General features: G+C 40.0%; 1 protein-coding gene across 6 annotated transcripts in view; it reads right to left on the reverse strand.

The window, feature by feature from the left end:
- The window catches only part of CTPS2 (CTP synthase 2), a 145,576-nt gene that overhangs the window by 81,833 nt on the left and 42,399 nt on the right, over positions 1-21,344 (reverse strand). For all 6 annotated transcript variants that reach the window (XM_077816266.1, XM_077816252.1, XM_077816226.1 and 3 more), the window contains 4 exons: positions 17,193-17,281; positions 15,934-16,028; positions 14,089-14,151; positions 13,140-13,183 (listed from right to left, as the gene is read on the reverse strand). In XM_077816266.1, the coding sequence (XP_077672392.1) occupies positions 13,140-13,183; positions 14,089-14,151; positions 15,934-16,028; positions 17,193-17,281 (291 nt within the window). The remainder of the gene's footprint in view (positions 1-13,139; positions 13,184-14,088; positions 14,152-15,933; positions 16,029-17,192; positions 17,282-21,344) is intronic.

The raw sequence follows: 21,344 nt of genomic DNA on the forward strand, positions 1-21,344 counted from the left end.
CTAGGGTGACCAGACAGCAAGTGTGAAAAATCAGGACACGGGGTGGCGGTTATAGGCGCCTATATAAGAAAAAGGCCCAAAAATCGGGACTGATCCCTATAAAATCAGGACATCTGGTCATCCCAACTGTATCTTGATTAATCTCAGAGGATCTTTAGACTTTTAATACTAGGTAGACTTTGACTGGTAATTATTCAATTCTGAAAACAGAAGTATCAGAACTTAGGTGAGAAGTCTGAAGAAGCTGGTAAATAGTTGAAGATCCTGCTGTAATGGAAATGGAGATAATAATTCTCTGTGATTTCAAGAAAAGTGCAAAGGCAAAAAATCACCACCACCACTTGATCTGCAGAAATGTCCATATGACACCATTTGGGGGTTTCAAGAATGATCAGATTTTGGAAGATTAACTGGAGTTGGATTCTGACTTCAGTAGGACTCCAAACAGTTTCCTTTGCTGGAGTGGACATTTAGATGTTAAATGTGGGTGTGTTGAATCAATGTTGGTACATTTTGTCAAAGGCCTGAACTCAGTGGAAATTCCAGAATTTTGTAAATAACAAAAATCCACTTTATTCATTTTGCTACAATTTGTTGGATGGAGAAAAATCTCTTACATGATCCAGTATATGCAATTAAGCCTAGTGAAAAACCATAAAGTATAAAAAAGTGCTTCCTTATCAAACAATTATCATAATTTATAGTAATAATTTAGTTAATTGGAAACAAACCTGTAAGTCTGCTCAGGTGCTTTCTTACTAAAACTTTTTTATATCAGTCATAGCTGGTTCAGCCTTGGAGGAAAATAAATCCAGATTTGACTGAACACTCACATTTCACCTGTCTTATCAATGATTTCTGTTTGCAATTTGGATAGTAGATTTTTGTAGCATTTTCCCTTTTTGAAGAAATGTGCAACTTGTTTGACACTGAAATAGATATAAAGTATGACACAACATAAAAAAAGCAGCTTAAATCACAATCAAAATTAGGTTTATCCCGCTTTATAAATTTGACTTATTAACAAGAATGTTTTCAGAAAATTCACTGCACCAGAATGTCATGTGCACTTTCATAATACGGACTGGACTAAAAGGAGTTGATGCTCTTAGCTAGATTTTCCACATTTGAACAATTTTGCTAATACAATACAGAGTATTCTAAATACGGGGGGAACAGTCCTGTCTGAGGGCCTGATCCAAAGTCCAGTTAAGTCAATGGGATTCTTTCAACTGATGTAAGTGGGCTCTGGGTTAGACCCTGAGATAGCACTGTGTGGTAGATGTTGACTTTTAATGGTGGCCACTGTAGCTCAGTGAGTCTATGCTACTGCTCCTATCATTCTTTCCCCATCTTTGTGATATAGTCTGAACTCAATTTACCTACATCAGAATGAAAGCCTAGTCATAATGAAGCCTTGCTGTAGAGATTTGTTCAAGAACCTCTGGCGTGTTTGGTTGCACTGAGTCCACTGGCTCTTGCACATGGGGACATTTTGATTTCTTGATAGTCTGTGAGAATTTTAACTATTTCTTAGGAATGCTCTTCTATAGTGAACGGCAGATGATTGCTCACACTGTTCAGAGGACTGGCACATCATTGATAACAACTTTAGCAGACTGTGGACATTGCATTTCTTGGTTAGTCAATATAACAATCTCACACACACACACATGCCATGTACTTACTGATAGATCCCATAGTAGTAGCAACACCTCCATAGTAACATTGATAGTTAGCCTACTTTATGGGCTATGTTTCTTATCAGGAAGGATCTGTGACCATTAATTTTTTTACTTAACTAGTTAAATTATTTTCCCATAAAAACAGGGTGCATTCTCTCTCGATAACATAATTAAATCGTTGGACAAAAATAATGATGGGAAAGTCAGCTTTGAAGAATTTGTGTCCATTATAAAACGTGTAACTGGCACAGGCCAGTAAGACAAAAGGAGGACCACTACCACTGGCAAAAGAAGAGAGAAAAAACTTGGCATTCATAAAAAGTATATATTATATATATGTATTTACAGATTTACTTATTGTGATAACATTATCAGCAGATAATAAAGACGTTCTTTATTGTAAAAGGATTGGTCTCCTTGTACTGTATTTCCTATATACTGGTTATCAACACACACTAAGCAGGTCCACTTCCCAGTTATTTTAGAATTAACATTTTTATTTCATGCTACAAAAACATGATGTGAGGAAATGGCCTTTATATAGCTCCAGCTTTATGTGGGGGTAGTACTTTGACACATGGTACAGTTTAAATCGGGGTGGGCAAACTTTTTGGCCCAAGGGCCACATCAGGGTTCCAAAACTGTATGGAGGGCTGGGTGTAGTGTACTAAATTGCTCCTCATAGGAATGTGCTACTTACGGTGTACTACTTACGGCTGCTGGTGCTCTGAGCGGCCTGGTAAGGGGGCGAGGAGCGGGGGGGTTGGATAAGGGGCAGGAGGTCCCGGCGGGCAGTAAGGGGACAGGGAGCAGGGGGTGGTTGGATAGATGTGGGAGTCCCGGAGAGCCTATCAGGGGGTGGGGTGTGGATAGGGGTCAGGGCAGTCAGGGGACAGGGAGGATTGGATAGGGGCTGGGGTTCTGGGGGAGGGGGCTAGAGGCGGGGTGTCCCGGGAGGGGGCAGTCAGGGGACAAGGAGCAGGGGGGGTTGGATAGGTCTGAGGGGGGCAGTCAGGGGGCGGGAAGTGGTGGATAGGGGGCAGGAGCCAGGCTGTTTTGGGAGGCACAGCCTTCCCTACCCAGGTGTAGTATATTAAATTGCTCCCCGTAGGAATGTGCTACTTACAGTGTACTACTTACGGCTGCCAGTCCTGGTGCTCTGAAAGTAGCACATTCCTACGGGGAGCAATTTAACCTGGTAGTGGCTCTCACAGCCGCGCGGCCCGGCAGGAACTCGCAGCCGTGCCACCCAGAGCGCTGATGGCACATGAGCTGAGGCTGTGCGGGAGGGGCTGCGGGCGAGCCTCCCTGGCAGGGAGCTCAAGGGCCAGGCAGGACGATCCTGCGGGCCAGACGTGGCCCGTGGGCCATAGCATGCCCACCTCTAGTTTAAATTCATGGTTTTGGAAGGAATATATGGCCATATACATTAAGGTCGGTCTATCACTCCCAGCAAGGATTGTTCACTACAGTATATACTAGTCAATTCAATTTAAGTCAGGACACACATCTCAATATAGTCAAATATCTGAATTAGATATATTTAAGATTTGTATGTTAAATACAAACTTACCCATATTCTATTTACTATTTTAAAAAAATATTTTCCTCAATAACATGCACAAAATATACCTAACAAAAATAGCTGTACTTAGGTGAATCAAGTAAAAATCTGTAAGGAATATCATAACTGTATACATACAAAATTAATTATATCAAATCTAAGATCAAATATGGCCTGCATATTACAGTAGAACCTGAGAGTTACGAACACCTCAGGAATGGAGGTTGTTTGTAACTCTGAAATGTTCATAACTCTGAACAAAGCATTATGGTTGTTCTTTCAAAAGTTCACAACTGAACGTTGACTTAATACAGCTTTGAAACTACTGTGCAAAAGAAAAATGCTGCTTTTAATCATCTTAATTTAAATCATAGGGTTGGAAGGGACCTCAGGAGGTCATCTAGTCCAACCCCCTCCTCAAAGTAGGACCAAACCCCAATTTTTGCCCCAGATTCCTAAACAGCCCCCCCTCAAGGATTAAACTCACAACCCTGGGTTTAGCAGGCTAATGCTCAAACCACTGAGCTATCCCTCCCCACCCGAACAAAATGAGCACAGAAACAGTTTCTTTACCTTGTCAAATCTTTTTCTTTTAACTTTCCCTTTATTTTTTTAGTAGTTTACGTTCAACAAAGTACTATACAGTATTTGCATTTTAAAATTTTTTTTGGTCTCTGCTGCTGCCTGATTGCATACTTCCAGTTCCAAATGTGGTGTGTGGTTGACCAGTCAGTTCATAACTCTGGTGTTCGTAACTTTGAGGTTCTGCTGTATCACAAATGTGTCTGTGACCTCTGCTCTGATGGCCTATGTTCTAACAGGATATATTCATTAAACCATTCTGACACTAAAGGTTTCAATTCCTTCTTTCACATATTCTTGCTATTGACAATATAATAATAAAATATCTTTGATATTCGTTTACTTTAACAACTTTAAGTTACAGTTAAGAACTAATTTAAAAAAAACATTATTAGGGTTAGAAAGTCAAGGACACAAAGTTAGGAAATGTCAGAATTAAAGTTGTTTATGCATCCTTCATTTGTCCTGCTTCTGCATATGCATTATGGTACAGCATTTAATTTCATGATTACGTTCTATTTATTTTCCACAGGACCCAGAAAAAAACATTTGATGATGAATTAGATGGATGGTCAGTACATTACAGTACATGGCTACTAGCAGAGCATCCACCATTCTCTCTGCTGGCATCATGTTCTGCCTTATGATAGACAGTACAAAGAAAAAATGTTCCAAAAATATACTTCACTATTTACATTTTTAAAGTAACATTTTGCTCCTTCTGGGAACCTTTTAGCAAGCAACATTCACCGCAACTATGAGAGACAGGTCTGGATTGCAGTTGGGTGGGATGATGTTTGTATTATTGTGAAAATCCTTTCACCAATACAGCTAGCTGTTCCAATTCGAGAGCAGATCTCTTTGCTACAATGAAACTTCCAAACACCTGTTCTTTAAGGGAGATCTGACCCTTTACCCTTTAAGGGTCCAGTCCTGAAAGGTGCTAAGTATCTTCAACTCCCACTGAAGAAAGGGGATGTTGAAAGTGCTCAGCACTTCATAGGAAACACCAAACATGTTTCTGAATCAGGCCCTAAATTGGGAACAACTTACAGTACATGGCTACATAGCTGCAGAGAGTAGATGAGACATATTTCTATTGGTTCAGATCCTAATTCCTGTCAGTCTCATAGAGGGGACATCTTATATGCACTGTTTTTAATGGATTTGAGGTGGCCCTGAAAAATATTCAGAGTGGGAATACTCTAAAGGAAGGGAGATTTCACTCTTTCACAAAAGTGGTAAGACATTTTTCTGGTTTGGCTATCGTGACAAAGTTCCTCCTCTGCCTTGGTGGGTCCTGCGCTTATTGGTGGATTTGCTTCTTCAGAGGTTCACAGCAGCCCTCAGTTTGGCCACTTTCGTCGCTCAAATCTGCCATTCACTCAGTTAGCCTCATCAATGGCCAGCATGGGGAAAGGAAGAAGAACAATCCCCGCAGTCTCTGCTGATCCACCTAGTGGATCAGGGAACAGGCCAGAGATCTTCCCCTCTGGTGGAACCCACAGTCCAGTTCAACTCCTCCGGTATCAAGTAGGGAGTTGGGGGGATGGAGGGATGGGGGGAACCTGGGCCCACCCTCTACTCCAGGTTCCAGCCCAGGGCCCTGTGGATTGCAGCTGTCTACAGTGGCTCCTGTAACAGCTGCATGACAGCTACAACTCCCTGGGCTACTTCCCCATGGCCTCCTCCCAACACCTTCTTTATTCTCAACTCAGGACCTTCCTCCTGATGTCTGATAATGCTTATACTTCTCAGTCTTCCAGTAGTACGCCTTTTCACTCTCAGCTTCTTGCGCCTCTTCCTCCCAGCTCCTCACACGCACCACAAACTGAAGTGAGCTCCTTTTTAAACTCAGGTGCCCTGATTAGCCTGCCTTAATTGAGTCTAGCAGCTTCTTGATTAGCTGCAGGTGTTCTAATCAGCCTGTCTGCCTTAATTGTTTCCAGAAAGTTCCTGATTGTTCTGAAACCTTCCCTGTTACCTTACCCAGGGAATAGGGACCTACTTAACCTGGGTCTAATATATCTGCCTTCTATCACTCTCCTGTAGCCATCTGGCCCGACCCTGTCACACTATACATTTACAACTTCTGAAGTTTGCTTTTTTGTATTTGTTATAAATACAAAATAAAATTTATGCATAGAAATAACACTTAACCTCTTTCAATGAATAGGAATTTAGACACTGACTTCACAGGAGTGTAGGATTCAATCTCTTAATAAATATTTAGCATATTCATTCCTCTTTTCAACACAAGCCCAATTAGCCTTGCAACATCAGTCCCCTCTATTGTCCCCTACAGATTTAGTCATCTTTGGGAGGAGTATGATCAGGTCCATATCAGATGAAGTTATTTTTGCACATTAAAACATTTACAATTTTTTTTAGATTCTCTTTTTAATCCTTTAAGCACATAGCCTACATCAGAAAATTCCAGCATCATAGTAATTGCTATCGGTATTATTAGTTACCTTATTGAGAAGAAACTAATAAAACACAAGGAAACGAAATTAAAAATAAGGCATCCCTGTAAGAAGGAGGACAGACCACTAGCTTAGAACTTGGGAGACTTGGGTTCAAGTCCCTGCTCTACCACAGATGTCCTTTGTAACCTTGGGCAAGTCACTTAGTCTCTCTGTACGTACCTCAGTTCCCCATCTGTAAAATAGGGATAAGAACACTTTCCTACCTCACAGGGGTGTTGAGAGGATAAATTAAAGATTGTGAGATAAAATAAGGTACCTAAAATAGACTACTGTGTACACTTCAGTCCTTAAGTAGCTAGTGTTTCTTGGAGAAAAATTATTTTTCAAATAGTCTATTTCTGGCCAAATATAAACTATTTTCATACACCTTGTTTTTACTCCAATTTTGGCTATGAGCCCAACCCTGCAAATACTTCTGTATGTGAGCAACTTTATGCATGCAAGTAATCACACTGAACTAAATGGGATTACTCATGTGTGTAAGCATTTGCAGGTCTGGGATCTATATTTCTTTTCTTTTTATCTCTGTTATACAATCGGAGAAATTTCTGACTTTGACTGTGTTACTAACACCTCTTGTAAGTTATAGGAAAAGCAGGCAACGGGAAGTAAACATTAAATAGTGTTATAAAAGTGTCACTTCCTCCCAAAGCCCACTTCTAATCCAAGGCTCCGGGTTATGAAAAATGCTTACATTTTACTTATTCCAAAATGTCAGGAGCACTTCGTACTATATGTAATATCAGAAATATCATGGAAAATAAAGTTTTAAAAATAAAATCAGCATTTTCAAGGCTAGTACTGACAGAGCCATTTTTACAAAAGTTATATTAGAGGCATCAGCAGATAAAAGACTGAGACCACAACGCAAGAGCTCATCAGAAAAGATTACAACCTGATTTAATATTGTGGGGAAAGAGGGGGAATAAAAACAAAATGCCTTTGACCATTTGGATCAAATTCTGCCCTAACACGCTGTGTAAACACATTTACTGCAAAGGGCTGCAACGAATGTACAAAGAAAACAGTGCAGAATTTATCCCTAAATGTATTATTTGCAGTATAAAATTATTCCACAGAATAATAATACAACTTGGAGCATTACTATTTCAAAGTGTTGCAAAAACATGAAGTACATTAATCCTCACAACAGCCAGGCAAGGTCAGTAGGTATTATCATTCCAATTTTACAGGTCAGAAAACAGAGGCAAAAAGATTAAAGGCCTTACCATAGAACACATGCAGCAAGTTATCAACACAGCTGGAATTAGATAGCATGAGTTTCTGGGCCTGACCAGCCATCATTCATCTAGCCGACATTCCCTTTGTGAAATCAAATCTATATTAAACAGAAGCTGGGCCCAAGCTTCAAAATCTGGATATGGAATTCTAACATGCACGATATGATGGATACAGCACTGGGCTGGGAGTCAGACAAGCTGGGTTCTATGCCTGGTTCTGCAACTGACGGACTGGTTGACCTTGGGAAAGTCACTTCACCTCTCTGTGCTACTGCTTCCCCCATCTATAGATGAAATTTTCCATCTGTGCAATGTACTTGGAGTTGTACAGATTAAAAGAACTATTGATTATTATTTTGTGACATTCAGATAAGAGATTTTCGTTCAAGACTATTTCTAGTGCTAAAGCAAGGATGGATAAATGCATAAATGCTAATAACTGTAACAGGAAACTCAGACATGTCCACTTTAAATCCCCTAGACACATTTTATAATGCTTTTCACCATGTGGGAAGGAAAAATGGTAAAATTTTGTTTAAAACAAACTTTGTAGATAAACTTTATAATGTGCAAGTCACAAAAGAAACTCATAAACCAGTGTTTTGTATGCAGAAACTATCAAATAGTTTCTCAGCACTGAAATATCAACTGCACACTATGGTTCCAGTCCTCCAACACGTACAGACTGGCTTAACTCCTGCGTGTAGCCCCTCTGACTACCCATGAAGCTCAGCAGGAGTACTCATGTGCATAAAGTTTCTCCTGGGTGTGTCAGCAGGATCAATGCCAAGTAATGCTTTTGTAATCATACTGAACCATGGAACAAGATGAAATAGATGAATAATAGTTGAGCTGATATAGATCAACAACACGGTAGGAAACTCCCTTACAGCTTAAGTATGCCTTAGTTACTCTTCAAACAAGTCAAGTCACAACATTTACCTCTTCAACTTTAGAATGAGAAGCAAATATCTCAAAAAGAAAATCTTCACAGTGCTAAAAACTTTTGAGCAAAACAGTTTCTGTGCATTCTATTACAGCAATATCACTTGGGCCATTACAGTTCCAAGGACACAGTCAATTAATAGTGTTGCCAATTCTTGCGATTTTTATCATGATTCTTGTGATATTTTGCTGTTTTTCTTAGCTGCAGCTCCTTGAGTCAGGTGATTGTGTGAAAATCTTAGCTTTTATTTTTTGTTTTTATTTAAATAAGTTCCTAGCCTTCATGGTTGCAGAGAAAAGCTGTAAAACAGACTCTTACAAGCTCAAATCCAAGAAGACAAATAAAAAGAACCCCAAATTTATTAATTATTTTTAGAAATCTCATGAGTGTTAAGCCAATCTCGTGATTTCTGGGGTTCAGCTCATGATTTATGAAACTTGAGGTTGGCAATACTATGTGTAGTAAATTAAAAAGAGTTACAAGAAATTCCAAGTTCTACACCTTCCCCTGAGAATCCTTGCTTATTGGCATGGTTCAGCAATCACATGGTCCTATTTTTTTTATTTAAAAACAAAACAAAACAAAACAAGCAAAACACAACTGTTACTGGACCAGTGTTTCTCCACTCCCATTCTCAAGGAGCAACTTCCAGAGGAGGAGTAGCCAACACAAGGAAGAGCAGTACAGTAAGTGCTCTACTTCTGATTCAAGCCTTACTGAGTTGCTGAGGGTGTTACCACGGGAATGACGTGGTGTTCCCTCATCAGCTCTCACGTTGCATGAAATCATCTCTATAGCCTCAATAATTCACAAACCTCACTAACCTGATACCTCTTAAATTATTTCTGTCCATTACTATAAACAATATCCAAATATTTTAATACAATGCAGGCTCTGCTAAACTGAAGCCTTTAGGGCTACAGGTATTAATATGGTAAGATGCCCAGTTGAAACAACTGAAGGTTCTCTTTGCCTCACTCAGAGTTCAGCTGTGAAATATCAGCATTTCCGCTATACAGATTAAGATTCAGAAACAAGCTTTGCAGAGTAGCTGTTATGCACATCACACACAAACTGTTTAAACTCCATTCATTACATTAATCTTTTGTGACTTTCAGATTTTACATTTATTCCATTATTTTCTTCATATAAATTGTACTTGAATGTATGTCTTGCTTCTCCTTCAATGCTATCAAAACGCTGCAGATCTCCCAATGATTCATGATATTTCTGTACAACAGCAATATGTTGTCATAGATATGAGCTTCAATTCACTTCTCAACACCTTTTCCCTTTTGTATGGGGTCAGAGGTGCCCACAAGTCTTTGCTACTCCTTCTGGTCCATTGCAGGGGTTCATAGGTCTTAGAGTTCCAGTCCTTTTCTCTTCAATCTTCTCTTGACAGTCTTTTCATCGTATCTTCTGTCTTCACATCCTTTCTTGCTGTCCTTTTCCTCCCATGCTTTCTTTGCAAATCATTCTTCTCTCATTAGTATCACTTGTCCACCCACTTCAAATGTGCACTCTCCAGCCTATTTATTACTGGGAGTCCCACATTCATCTTTCCCCTAATTTCTTCCATGCACACACTGTCTTCCCTCCACTTGGCTGCCATTCTCAATATATTATGTGCTACTACCTGTATCTTAGAACCATAGAAAAACTTTTTTCTTCCATGTGCAAAAGACCCCACCATTTCTAAACCACAGAGCAGGCAGAGAAAAACACACGCAACATATACTTTTCCTGTCAGTTTGTTACTTAACTGAGGTCCTACAGTACTTCTATCTTTTTCACTGTCACTCACGCACAGTGGGCTCTTCTTTTCAGTTCTCCAGATCTCTCTCTGATAGCACTAAGGGTATGTTTACACTCCAAAAAGACACCCGCAGTCGGCCTGTGCCAGCTGACTCGGGATAAGCGGCTGTTTAATTGTGGAGTAGACATTCGGGCTTGGGTTGCAGTCAGAGCTCTGGGATCCTCCCCTCTTGTGGGGTCCTAGACCCTGGGCTTGGGCTCATCTGAACCACAATTAAACTGCCCCATAGCTCAAGCCCCGTGAGTCAGCTGGCACGGGCCAGGTGAATGTTTTTAACTGCAGTTTATACCTTCAGTGTACTTCCCAAAGTGACTGGGCAAGGCCAGATGGCTATAGAAAAGTTGTGGGAGATAGATATATTGGCTCCAGGCTAAACAAATCCCTGGTACCAGGTTAAGTGAAATGGAAGCTGCTCCAGGTCAATTAAGACACCTGGGGCCAATTAAGAACTTTCCAGAAGGCAGGGAGAAGGCTAGGTTGATTGGGGCACCTGAAGCCAATCAGGGGCTGGCTGAAAGTAGTTAAAAGCCGCCCAGTCAGTCAGGTGGGTGTGCATGTCAGGAGCCGTAGGAGGAAGTTGTGCTGTTGGAGAGACTGAGCAGTACACACCATATCAGGCACAAGGAAGGAGGCCCTGAGGTAAGGGTGAAGTGGAGCTTGAGGAAGTGGGTGCTGCTATGGGGGAAGTAGCCCAGGGAATTGTATATGTCATGTTTCTAAATGGTCAGCTACCATAGCTGATACTATTAGGGTCCCTGGGCTGGAGCCCGGAGTAGAGGGTGGGCCCGGTCTTCCCCCCCACCTTTGCCCCTTGATTAATCACTGAGACTGGGAGACAACAGAGACTGTGCAAGGAAGGATAACTTCTCCTCACCTCCCTTGCTGGCTTATGATGAAAATGGCTCAGCAGACTGTGACCCTTTTCTTGAGAGAAAGAAGGGTTACGTGGAGGGTTATAGTGAGCCTCTGAGGCTAGTGAAATCTGCCAGGAAACACGGGACCCACGGAGGCAAGGACAGAGCTTTGTCACACCAAGTACACAGATTCTTTCTTCTCCTTGAGTGTCTCTTCTGAAGCTTCAATCAACAGCTCTTTTTCCACCCTCTTCACTTGCAAAACTTCAGGTTTCTTCGTGTTTATCTTCAAACCATGGTCATCAACACAGATGTCCACTTGCTATTGTTCTAACATTTAGTACTATTATTGCACTTTAACACAGAAAATTGCTGTGAGAGTTGAAGTATGGATTTGAACAGGCTAAAAAATATTGTACTGTGGACTGATTGCTATTACACTGTAATAAACAGTAGTTCTCTGTAATCATTGATAAAAGAATACAGCATGTAAAGAAAAAGCCAGCAATGAGCTCATGCTGACAAGTTTAAATCTTGATTCAGATCCAGACCAAAATTAACTCAAAGCGTGGGACATTCAGACCTGGGGTATTGGTTCAGGTCCATCTTTAGTGAGGATTAAGGGATTTTCAAAGGATACAAATAATCCATAGCACTTCAATGGCATGTTACAAAGACCATCTACTTAACAATAAAGAAACATGGCAACATCAGGATAAGTAAAATGAGATTACTGACAAGAACATTTTGAGGGGGCTAAATGTCACCTGCAACAAGGTTTAGTAGGTGAGACCCGGAAAGGGAATAAACTGTAATGGCATGATAGGAAGAAATTCTGCTGATGCCCCCTTCCCAAGGACATGCATTCAGTGCATCCTAAGATCAGTCTTCCCTGTAGCCCGGCCCTTCTGCATCTAAACTTCCTGCCCACCAAACAGGCTTAAGATAACCTTGATAATGTTCAGGGTTTCAAGAGTACATTGATTTATGGAATTCATCAGGGGTCAATTTTTCTTAGATGCAAAAGAAGCATGCAGTCTGTAAGCATGCAGTCTTTTGAAGACTAAGCAAAAAATCCATTTTTACATTTCAGATTACAACCTAACACTTCTGGAGCAAGCTGACACTGGAGCAGCAGTTTAACATTTAGCAGTCTGTTAATTCAATATATATCTAAAACATTTCTCTTGTCTTATCTTTTTCATATTCTAGAAATCTCCATTTTTCAGATAGTCTGTGAGCTTTCCTGTTATGAGAATATTACATCCTCTCCTCAACTATGAGATATTATCAGGGGGCTCCCTTCCAAGATTTTGCCAGAGCACACATGGATGATGTGAGTGCAACTTTATATTACTGAGTCAAGAGGACTTTCTATCTGGAAGATCCAAAATCACTATGATTGGAACCATTTGTACTTTCACTTTTATTAAATCCACTGTGATGTTTTTAAGTGCTTGACCAATTTTCCTCTGCTTTGGGACAGTCCCATCAAACATACAGCATAGAAAACTGTCCTAAAGAAGGACTTTCTCTTTGTGACACTAGAACAAATTTGGAAAAAAAAAACCTATCACATAAAAAAAATTATACCAGTCCTTTTCTTTATTTTCCCTGCAATTTTATTGCAAAAATTTGTGTTTTGATAAGAGATCTTTCCTTGCTTATAGCTTCTTGTTATGTTTTACTCTATGGTAACCTCGTTACAATCCTTATCCTCTGCTTATATCAATCTGTGGCCATGCAAATTACTCTGATATAAAAATCAACATTATATCTTCATTACTCTTACATCTTCATTATAGTGCTGAGTTCCCATTTAAACAATAAATATACTGAATATGGACAGCAGACATCTCTTCATGTCACAACACATGAAAAAGATACATAGCCTTTCATCTAACCAAGGCAAAAAAGGGGTATTAAGAAAACACACAGAAGAAACAAATCAGTACTTACAACAGGGTATTTTGTGTTTGGGTCAAATTCTGTAGAATTTGCATCTGGAACACAAAAAATTCAGAATAACCACCATACATTTTCATCATCCTAGATCATCATCTTTGTTGGCTTGTAGGACTATATTGTGCCCTTAGGCACGGCCTTGTAAAGGTGTGTGTGTAAGGTACAACACCCCAGCAGCAGCATCAGGAAGCACAATGCCTCCGGGTAAGTCGAAACGTCAAGAAGGGGGTGTGATTCCCAACTCAAGGAAACATCTGTGCTAGCTCTGATTGAGCTAGCACATTAAGAATAGTGTAGCTACGGCAGCATGAGCAGTGGGACAGGGTAGTGTCTGCCCCAGTGTCTCAGACAGGTATGTAGTCAGTGTGGCTAGCTCCTCTTCCTGCTCATGCTTTTGCAACTACACTCTGTTTTCAGTGTGCCAGTGAGATCAGAGCTAGAGTGGGTACATCTTCACAAGCTGGGAATTACACCTCTAGCTTGAAGTGCAGACATACTCACAGAGACTCACCAGAGTCACACTTCCTCCCCTACTACCGACTTGTTCCTGAGGGCAACAATTTACTGCTGGCCTAAACCAGCACTAAATTACTACCCACCCTGCACTTATTTGGCTACTCTGCTCAATAAGTAGTGGGATGGAGCCAACGTTCCTCCCATTCCGCATCACTACCTACCCACTTGCTTGAGGGACAGACTATAGAGGTGAGCTGCCCAGTGTATTCCTATGCTCCTGAAACCAAGATCTGAGTAGCCTGCACAGGGGTAGAAAGAGAGTTCTTACTCCCTTTCATAGGCATATAATCCAATTCACAATCTAGCTCTTCAAATTTTTTCACATTGATCTAAACACATAATACTATGATCTGAATAATATAAAGTTCATATAAAGAATAAGCTTTCTCCTAAGTGAACCAAATCCATACTAGGATACTGAATTTACCTTTCCAGTTTAAACAGTTTCTTGCAAACTCCACCACTGCCAGCTGCATCCCCAAGCAAACTCCTGCAAAGAAGAGAAGAGAATCGAGTTTCACACAATCGAAAGTAGAATTTGGAAAGTAGTCTCAAGTCAGCTATCAGAATACCCACAGTTTTGATTTCTGGCTACCCAGTTTGTATGTACAAACCCATACATTCTGGAAATCCTGAAGACTGGTTGACTAATTGTAGGCAAGAAACGTAAAGGTCACTCTAGACTATTCAGAATAACAACGTCCTTAGAGTCCTACTAAATAATCTTTTTTCATTTTAAATGTTATGTGCCTAGTAGGGATAGGCTACAGCTGAAAGTTTGGGTATGTTCAGACCCAAAACTTTGGCTGGGCCCATCCCTAGTATCTAGTCAAAGAATTCATCATGCATCTTAGATCGTAAGCAACTCAAAGCAAGGACCATATCTTCTTAAGTGTCTGCATAGCACCTGGCCAAGATCCTAATTGGACACTACTATAATAGAAAAGTGTAATTAAAAGGAGTAAGCAATACAGAAATGATCAGACATAACAAACATGTTGAAAGGGATATTTTCTTCAGATATATTGAGCTAAAAGTATAATGTTGCGGATTTGTTACTCTTAAAAAGACTGATACTCCAAATCAAATGTAAAATCTATGAACTAACTAAAGTGATTCTAAGGTCTTTGAGGCAGGGACTGTCTTTTTGTTCTGTGTTTATACAGCACCTAGCACAATGGGGTCCTGGTCCATGACTGGGGCTCTTATGTGATATCACAAAACAAAAACAAATAACAGAGTCAGCATCCCTCACATAGAACTTGAATGCTGACTCGAGTCAGAAACCACTTACATTTTAATAGGTTTCAGAGTAGCAGCCATGTTAGCCTGTATCCACAAAAAGAAAAGGAGTACTTGTGGCACCTTAGAGACTAACCAATTTATTTGAGCATAAGCTTTTGTGAGCTACAGCTCACTTCATCAGATGCATGCAGTGGAAAATACAGTGGGGAGATTTATATACACAGAGAACATGAAACAATGGCTGTTACCATACGCACTGTAACAAGAGTGATCAGGTAAGGTGAGCTATTACCAGCAGGAGAGCAGGGGGGGGGGACCCTTTTGTAGTGATAATCAAGTGGGCCATTTCCAGCAGTTGACAAGAACGTCTGAGGAACAGTGGGGGGAGTGAAGGGGGGAATAAACATGGGGAAATAGTTCTACTTTGTGTAATGACACATCCACTCCCAGTCTTTATTCAAGCCCAAGTTAATTGTGTCCAGTTTGCAAATTAATTCCAATTCCCAATTCAGCAGTCTCTCGTTGGAGTCTGTTTCTGAAGTTTTTTTGTTGAAGAATTGCCACTTTTAGGTCTGTAATCGAGTGACCAAAGAGACTGAAGTGTTCTCCGACTGGTTTTTGAATGTTATAATTCTTGACGTCTGATTTGTGTCCGTTTATTCTTTTACATAGAAACTATCCAGTTTGACCAATGTACATGGCAGAGGGGCACTGCTGGCACATGATGGCATATATCACATTGGTAGATGTGCAGGTGAATGAGCCTCTGATAGTGTGGCTGATGTGATTAGGCCCTATGATGGTGTCCCCGGATATGTGGACACAGCTGGCAACAGGCTTTATTGCAAGGATAGGTTCCTGGGTTAGTGGTTCTGTTTTCTTTTTACATTTTAATGAGGCCCACGCAACTTTGCCAGGTAGATTTTAGGTCCTATTTTAACAACTACTTTAGTTTTATAAAAAATTAACCACCTTTCGCTACATATCTTCAACACTCAGTGATATTTCGTTAGTTGAAAGATCTTACCAAGGAAAGGTTTTTTCTTTTTTCTTGCCCAAGAGATTGCTTGGAGTTTGCCTTCTGTTCCCCTAAATCCAAACCCACCTGGGACCAAAATGCCACTGTAATAAAATCCATACATAAAATGATTGGGATGTAAAATAAGGATAAAAAAAGAAAGTCTCCGTGTGTCACTTAAATGATAGACTTGCCAGGTTAAAATTAAATAAACGTGGTGTTAAGGGATACCACATTTTGTATATTTCAAGATGCCAATTCTCTGTGATCTTTAATGAGAAATACACCTCATCAACATGAAAAATCCATTGGATTTATTTCAAGTTTTGGAACATCTGCATCAGTGTTCTAGCCAAATTCAAATAAAGTAATTACATCCTCTCCAGTGAAATTCCTATTTCCTTAACAAGCTACAGAATTCTTCTTCACTTCTTGACACTACACTGTTGGATGGTACTTCTGGTGCCTTGACAATAACTGCTGAGTAATACTAAAGAGATGCCTTATGGTAGTGGATGAAGTAAAATGTTCCCTTTAATTATACAGGGTGAACTGCTGGTCCCAGTGCCATCCATCGCAAAACTTCTGTTGATTTCAATGGGGCCACTCACAGTTTAATAATTTTGCCAAGTAGATTGATGCTTATAAAAACAGCCTTACAAAAATGTCATGAAAAACATTTAGTAGCCCGGGCACAACACTGACTTATTCACTTTTTACTATGATGTTTGATGACAAAAATAAACTACTGATCCTTTAGTCACATCAGAAAGGGTAGAATTTTTGAAAATGCCCAACTCTTCAAATGTACCTAGGCACTCAGGCACATTTAAAAACCCCACCCAAAGAGGCCAGAACAGGGGCTGAATTCTGGCCCAGTATTTTTTAACGTGTTATTTCCTCCTGTATAACTCATTCTTGTCACAAACTATCATGAAGCTATTTCTTCCTGTCAGCAACCAAACCAAATTCCTAAACAAGTCTACTTCGTATAGTGAATGGTTCAAAATCTTTTGAGTAATATATGATTTGCCATTTGAGATGTATGTTAGAATTAGTGTGATATTTTTACATAAAATCAAAAATCTTTTCCATGATAGCTTTTACATTGCAAAGTACTGAGTTAAGGAGAAAAAAGATAAGATGATATTGAATACTGAAATTATACGAGACACTGGAAAAATCAGTTAGGAAAAAATGTACATTAAACAAAACAACAAATCATTAAACTCTTCTACTTTGTATATAGAATACTTGATGGCACTTACTCTGCTTTGCATAATTTTTGCCACGCCTGGTGGTATTTCACTGGGTTCTCAACTTCTGTAGAATGCTCAAGCTCTATTGAATCTATATACTAAGAAAGAAAAATATCGGACAAAACAGTATTTCATTCCACCAAAAAAGCATTATAATGTTATACTGTAAAACAAACATTTATAACATAAAAAAAGCCTGCAGGACTTTTCAACGATTCCCACAATAAATCTGCACATAAAAAATACTAGCTAAAGATCCAATCCTGCAAGGACCTCTGCAGTGGTGGTGGAAGTAGGGGTGCTGCCACACCCCCTGGCTTGAATTAGTAACAACAAACACCAAATACATGGTTTCCATCATCAGCACCCCCACTATAAAAATTGTTCCAGAACCCCTGGACCTCTGTTTAGCTGCAGAGGTCAGCCCATGAGGAATTCTTTGTAGGGTTGCATCTATTGTTATGGTGTGTGTAGTTTTCTAACTGTAAGTCTTTCTTCTATATACTTTCCTTCCTCTGAATTAGTTCAAGATGGCAACTATTCTGGATTGAGTCACACAGTGTTCTCTCTCAGAGATTCTGGATCAGATCCTCAGCTGATGTAAATGAGTGTGGTTCCACCAAAGTCGAAAAAGAAAAGAAGGATAGCGGGGCAGTCATGGCATTGGACTGGGACTCAAAAGATCTTGGTTCAGTTCCTGGCTCTGCCACAGACTTCTTCTGTGACCTTGGGCAAGTCACCTAAACTGTGTCTCAATTCCCGCTCTATAAAAAATTCTATTTTAAATTCTTCAGGGCAAAGATTGTACATTCTGTATGTATATATAGTGCCTAGCACCATATAAATTTCAATTATTTATACAAATAATAATAAATAATACACCAATTTACACCATCTGACGATCTGGTCCATACTCTTTGTTTGTTCTTTGGCATTTTCTTTAATCTAAAATAAAAATCATCCACTCTGAAATTACGCGTTTTCCCTTTATCTATGAAAAACATACCATTGGTGAATGACAAGATTGTTTGAGGTTTGTTTGATTGGTAGTTTTAAGGTGAGAGAATTACCTTCTATCCAACATTTTCTTCTTTCCCAAAATATACAATAGCGAATATAACTGCATATTTTTATTACGTACAAATAGGATGCTTTATTGTTTTACATGATTGAAAAGAGAAGCTAGCTAATGGTACATTTAAAATTAGTTCTGCTTTCACTGTCAAACACACCTAGTCAGCACATTTATAACTATTTAAACATTACAGGTTTCATCACTCAAATATGCAAATGATGTGTTATAAATTCGGTATCACTATGTTACATTAAAGAACTGCTTCAGAACACAGGATTAGACAGAGGAGCTGCTGGCAAAAAGGCTGGAACTCAGGTGTTTCACAAGAGCTCTGAAAGTGGAACTGGCTCTGGGGAAGCTTTGTCACTGATTTTGGCCTACCTTGTGCAACCTAGGTGCATGCTTTGGCCTACCTACGTGCATGCTTAACTTTATACATGCAAGTAGCACCACTGAATCCCTGTAAGCCTCCTTGTGCATGTAAAGTTAAACATGTTTGGAAGGATTGGGGTCTTAGTCATCTTTGTTCAAGGTGAACAGGGCTTGTTTAAATAATAGATAATACTATTCACCCCTATGCAGGAAGCCAGTACAAGACTTAGAGCACCAATTAAACCATCAAAATAGGAATTAAGTGGGACTTAAATGGTGTGTAGGCCTTGCACTGGCTCTTAACATGGGGGGGGAGGAATTTCTCTCAATGCAAATGAAATAGGATTCAAATCTCAGTGTCTCAACTGGGAGAGAATTTATTTATACAGACTCACTCAAGTCTCAGCTTTTACCTATCATTGAGAAGACAGTGCTTTCACAGTTCGTAATGGGCTCTAACATTATTTGCCCTACCATTTTCAGGGTCTTTTGGCAGAAGGGACAGTGCCCACAGCAACTGAACAGCAAGTGCACACAAAGAGTCTGAAGAACTTTCCAGGAAGGAAAACAACTTGGGCAGCAAAGTTGTATCTGGCATGATGATGACAACACTTAAATAATGATAAATGAATCTTGCATTGTTCCAGCAAAACTTTGGAACCAAAGTAGAGCAAGCTGTGCAGTCTGTTTCAGAGATGGAATTTCTTATCTCTGTGGTGTCTATCAGAATGTTCTCTCTCACTAAGGCTGCTTGCTCAGCCTCTCCCAAACTAATTTGAAGAGCGGGGTAGCGGGGAGGTGTCTTAAGGCAACTGCTGTCCGATAAGACCAAGTCATGGGAGCCTCCACTATTGGTGGTAGTGCTCCACTCAATAAAATGAGAAAATAAAGGCAGAGCATATCAATGAATGTACCTCAATCCTAATGCCATATACCATTCCTTGTCAATTTACATCTCTTCCCAGATGAAGGGTCTATATGGTGCAATTGCTCTGATGCCCCCGACTGTATAATTAACAAATTCGTATTTCAAGCAGGGGTTCCAAAACCACAGCAAGACTTAGACTGGCAGCCAAGGAACAGCACTGATGGGCAAATAACAAACAGATGTAGATCTAAGGCAAATTACAGTGCCCCACTTATAATTTTGACCAAGAGTAGTTACTGGCTTCTTGTACTAAAACAGCTGGTTTGATTATGCCTGGTATCCTACAAAAACACTGTGGGAGCTAGAGCAGTTAAAGTCAGGAGTTCACAGTTCTGTTCCTGGTTCTAACAGGTGGTATATGGCCTGTATTTTGCCTGGGTGGGCATAATTTAAAAAAAAAAGTTTTCTTATTTCTGACAGATCTGCTATCACCTTCTCTTTGAAGAGACTACATCATAATCCCTACTTTTATTGTACTCAAATAGGTGCCAGGAAGTTGAATTCATCAGCATAGCCTAGTGGACAGAGCACTGGACTAGAGCTCAGAAGACATAGGTTCCATTCCTGAGTCTACTATTAGTCTGCTGGGTGACCTAGGGTGATTTCACCTCTCTGTGCCTCAGTTTCCCTGTCTGTAAAATGGGGATGATGATACTCACATTCTTTGTCAAGCACTTTGAGACCTACTGATGAAAAGAACTGGGCATTATTATTATCAGTATTTAAAAGTGGTGTCCTGCCTGTTGTGAGGAGAAAGGCGAACGATGTTCTGGGAAGGAGGAGATGTGCCTTGTAGTGATAGACTTAAGGAGCTCAATTTATTTACCTTAACAAGGAGAAGATTAAGAACAGCCATACTGGGTCAGACCAAAGGTCCACCTAGCCCAATAACCTGTCTTCTGACAATGGCCAATGCCAGGTGCCCCAGAGGGAATGAACCAGATAATTATCAAGTGATCCATCCCCTGTCGCCCATTCCCAGTTTCTGGCAAACAGAGGCTAGGGACACCATCCCTGCCCATCCTGGATAATAGCCATTGATGGACCTATCCTCCATGAATTTATTCAGTTCTTTTTTGAACCCTGTTATACTTTTAGCCTTCAAAACATCCTCTGACAAAGAGTTCCCCAGGTTGACTGTGTGCTGTGTGAAGAAATACTTCCTTTTGTTTGTTTAAACCTGCTGCCGATTAATTTCTTTTGGTGACCCCTAGTTCTTGTGTTATGAGAAGGAGTAAATAACACTTCCTTATTTACTTTCTCCACACAAATCATGATTTTATAGACCTCTATCATACCCCGGAGTTGCCTCTTTTCCAAGCTGAAAAACCCCAGTCTCTCCTCATATAGAAGCTGTTCCATACCCCTAACCATTTTTGTTGCCCTTTTCTTTACGTTTTCCAATTCCAATATATCTCCTTCAAGATGGAATGACATCATCTGCATGCAGTATTCAAGTTGTGGGCATACCATGGACAAGATTATAATAAAATCCAATGGCTGGAATCTGAAGCTAGACAAATTCAGACAGGAAATAAGGTGCAAAATTTTAATAGGAGGGTAATTAACCATTGAAATAATTTGCCAAGGGTTATGATGTATTCTCCATCACAGGCAATTTTTAAATCAAGATTGGATGTTTTTCTAAGAGATGCTCTCATTTAAACAGGAACTAATTCAGGGAAGTCCTAGGGCCTGTTTTATAGAGGAGGACAAACTAGATGACTACAGTGGCCCCTTCTGGGCTTAGAATCTATGGAACTTGGTGAGAAGGGAATTCTTCCTG

The sequence above is a fragment of the Eretmochelys imbricata genome, chromosome 1, assembly GCF_965152235.1.
Source record: "Eretmochelys imbricata isolate rEreImb1 chromosome 1, rEreImb1.hap1, whole genome shotgun sequence".
NCBI classification, from domain to species: Eukaryota; Metazoa; Chordata; order Testudines; family Cheloniidae; genus Eretmochelys; species Eretmochelys imbricata.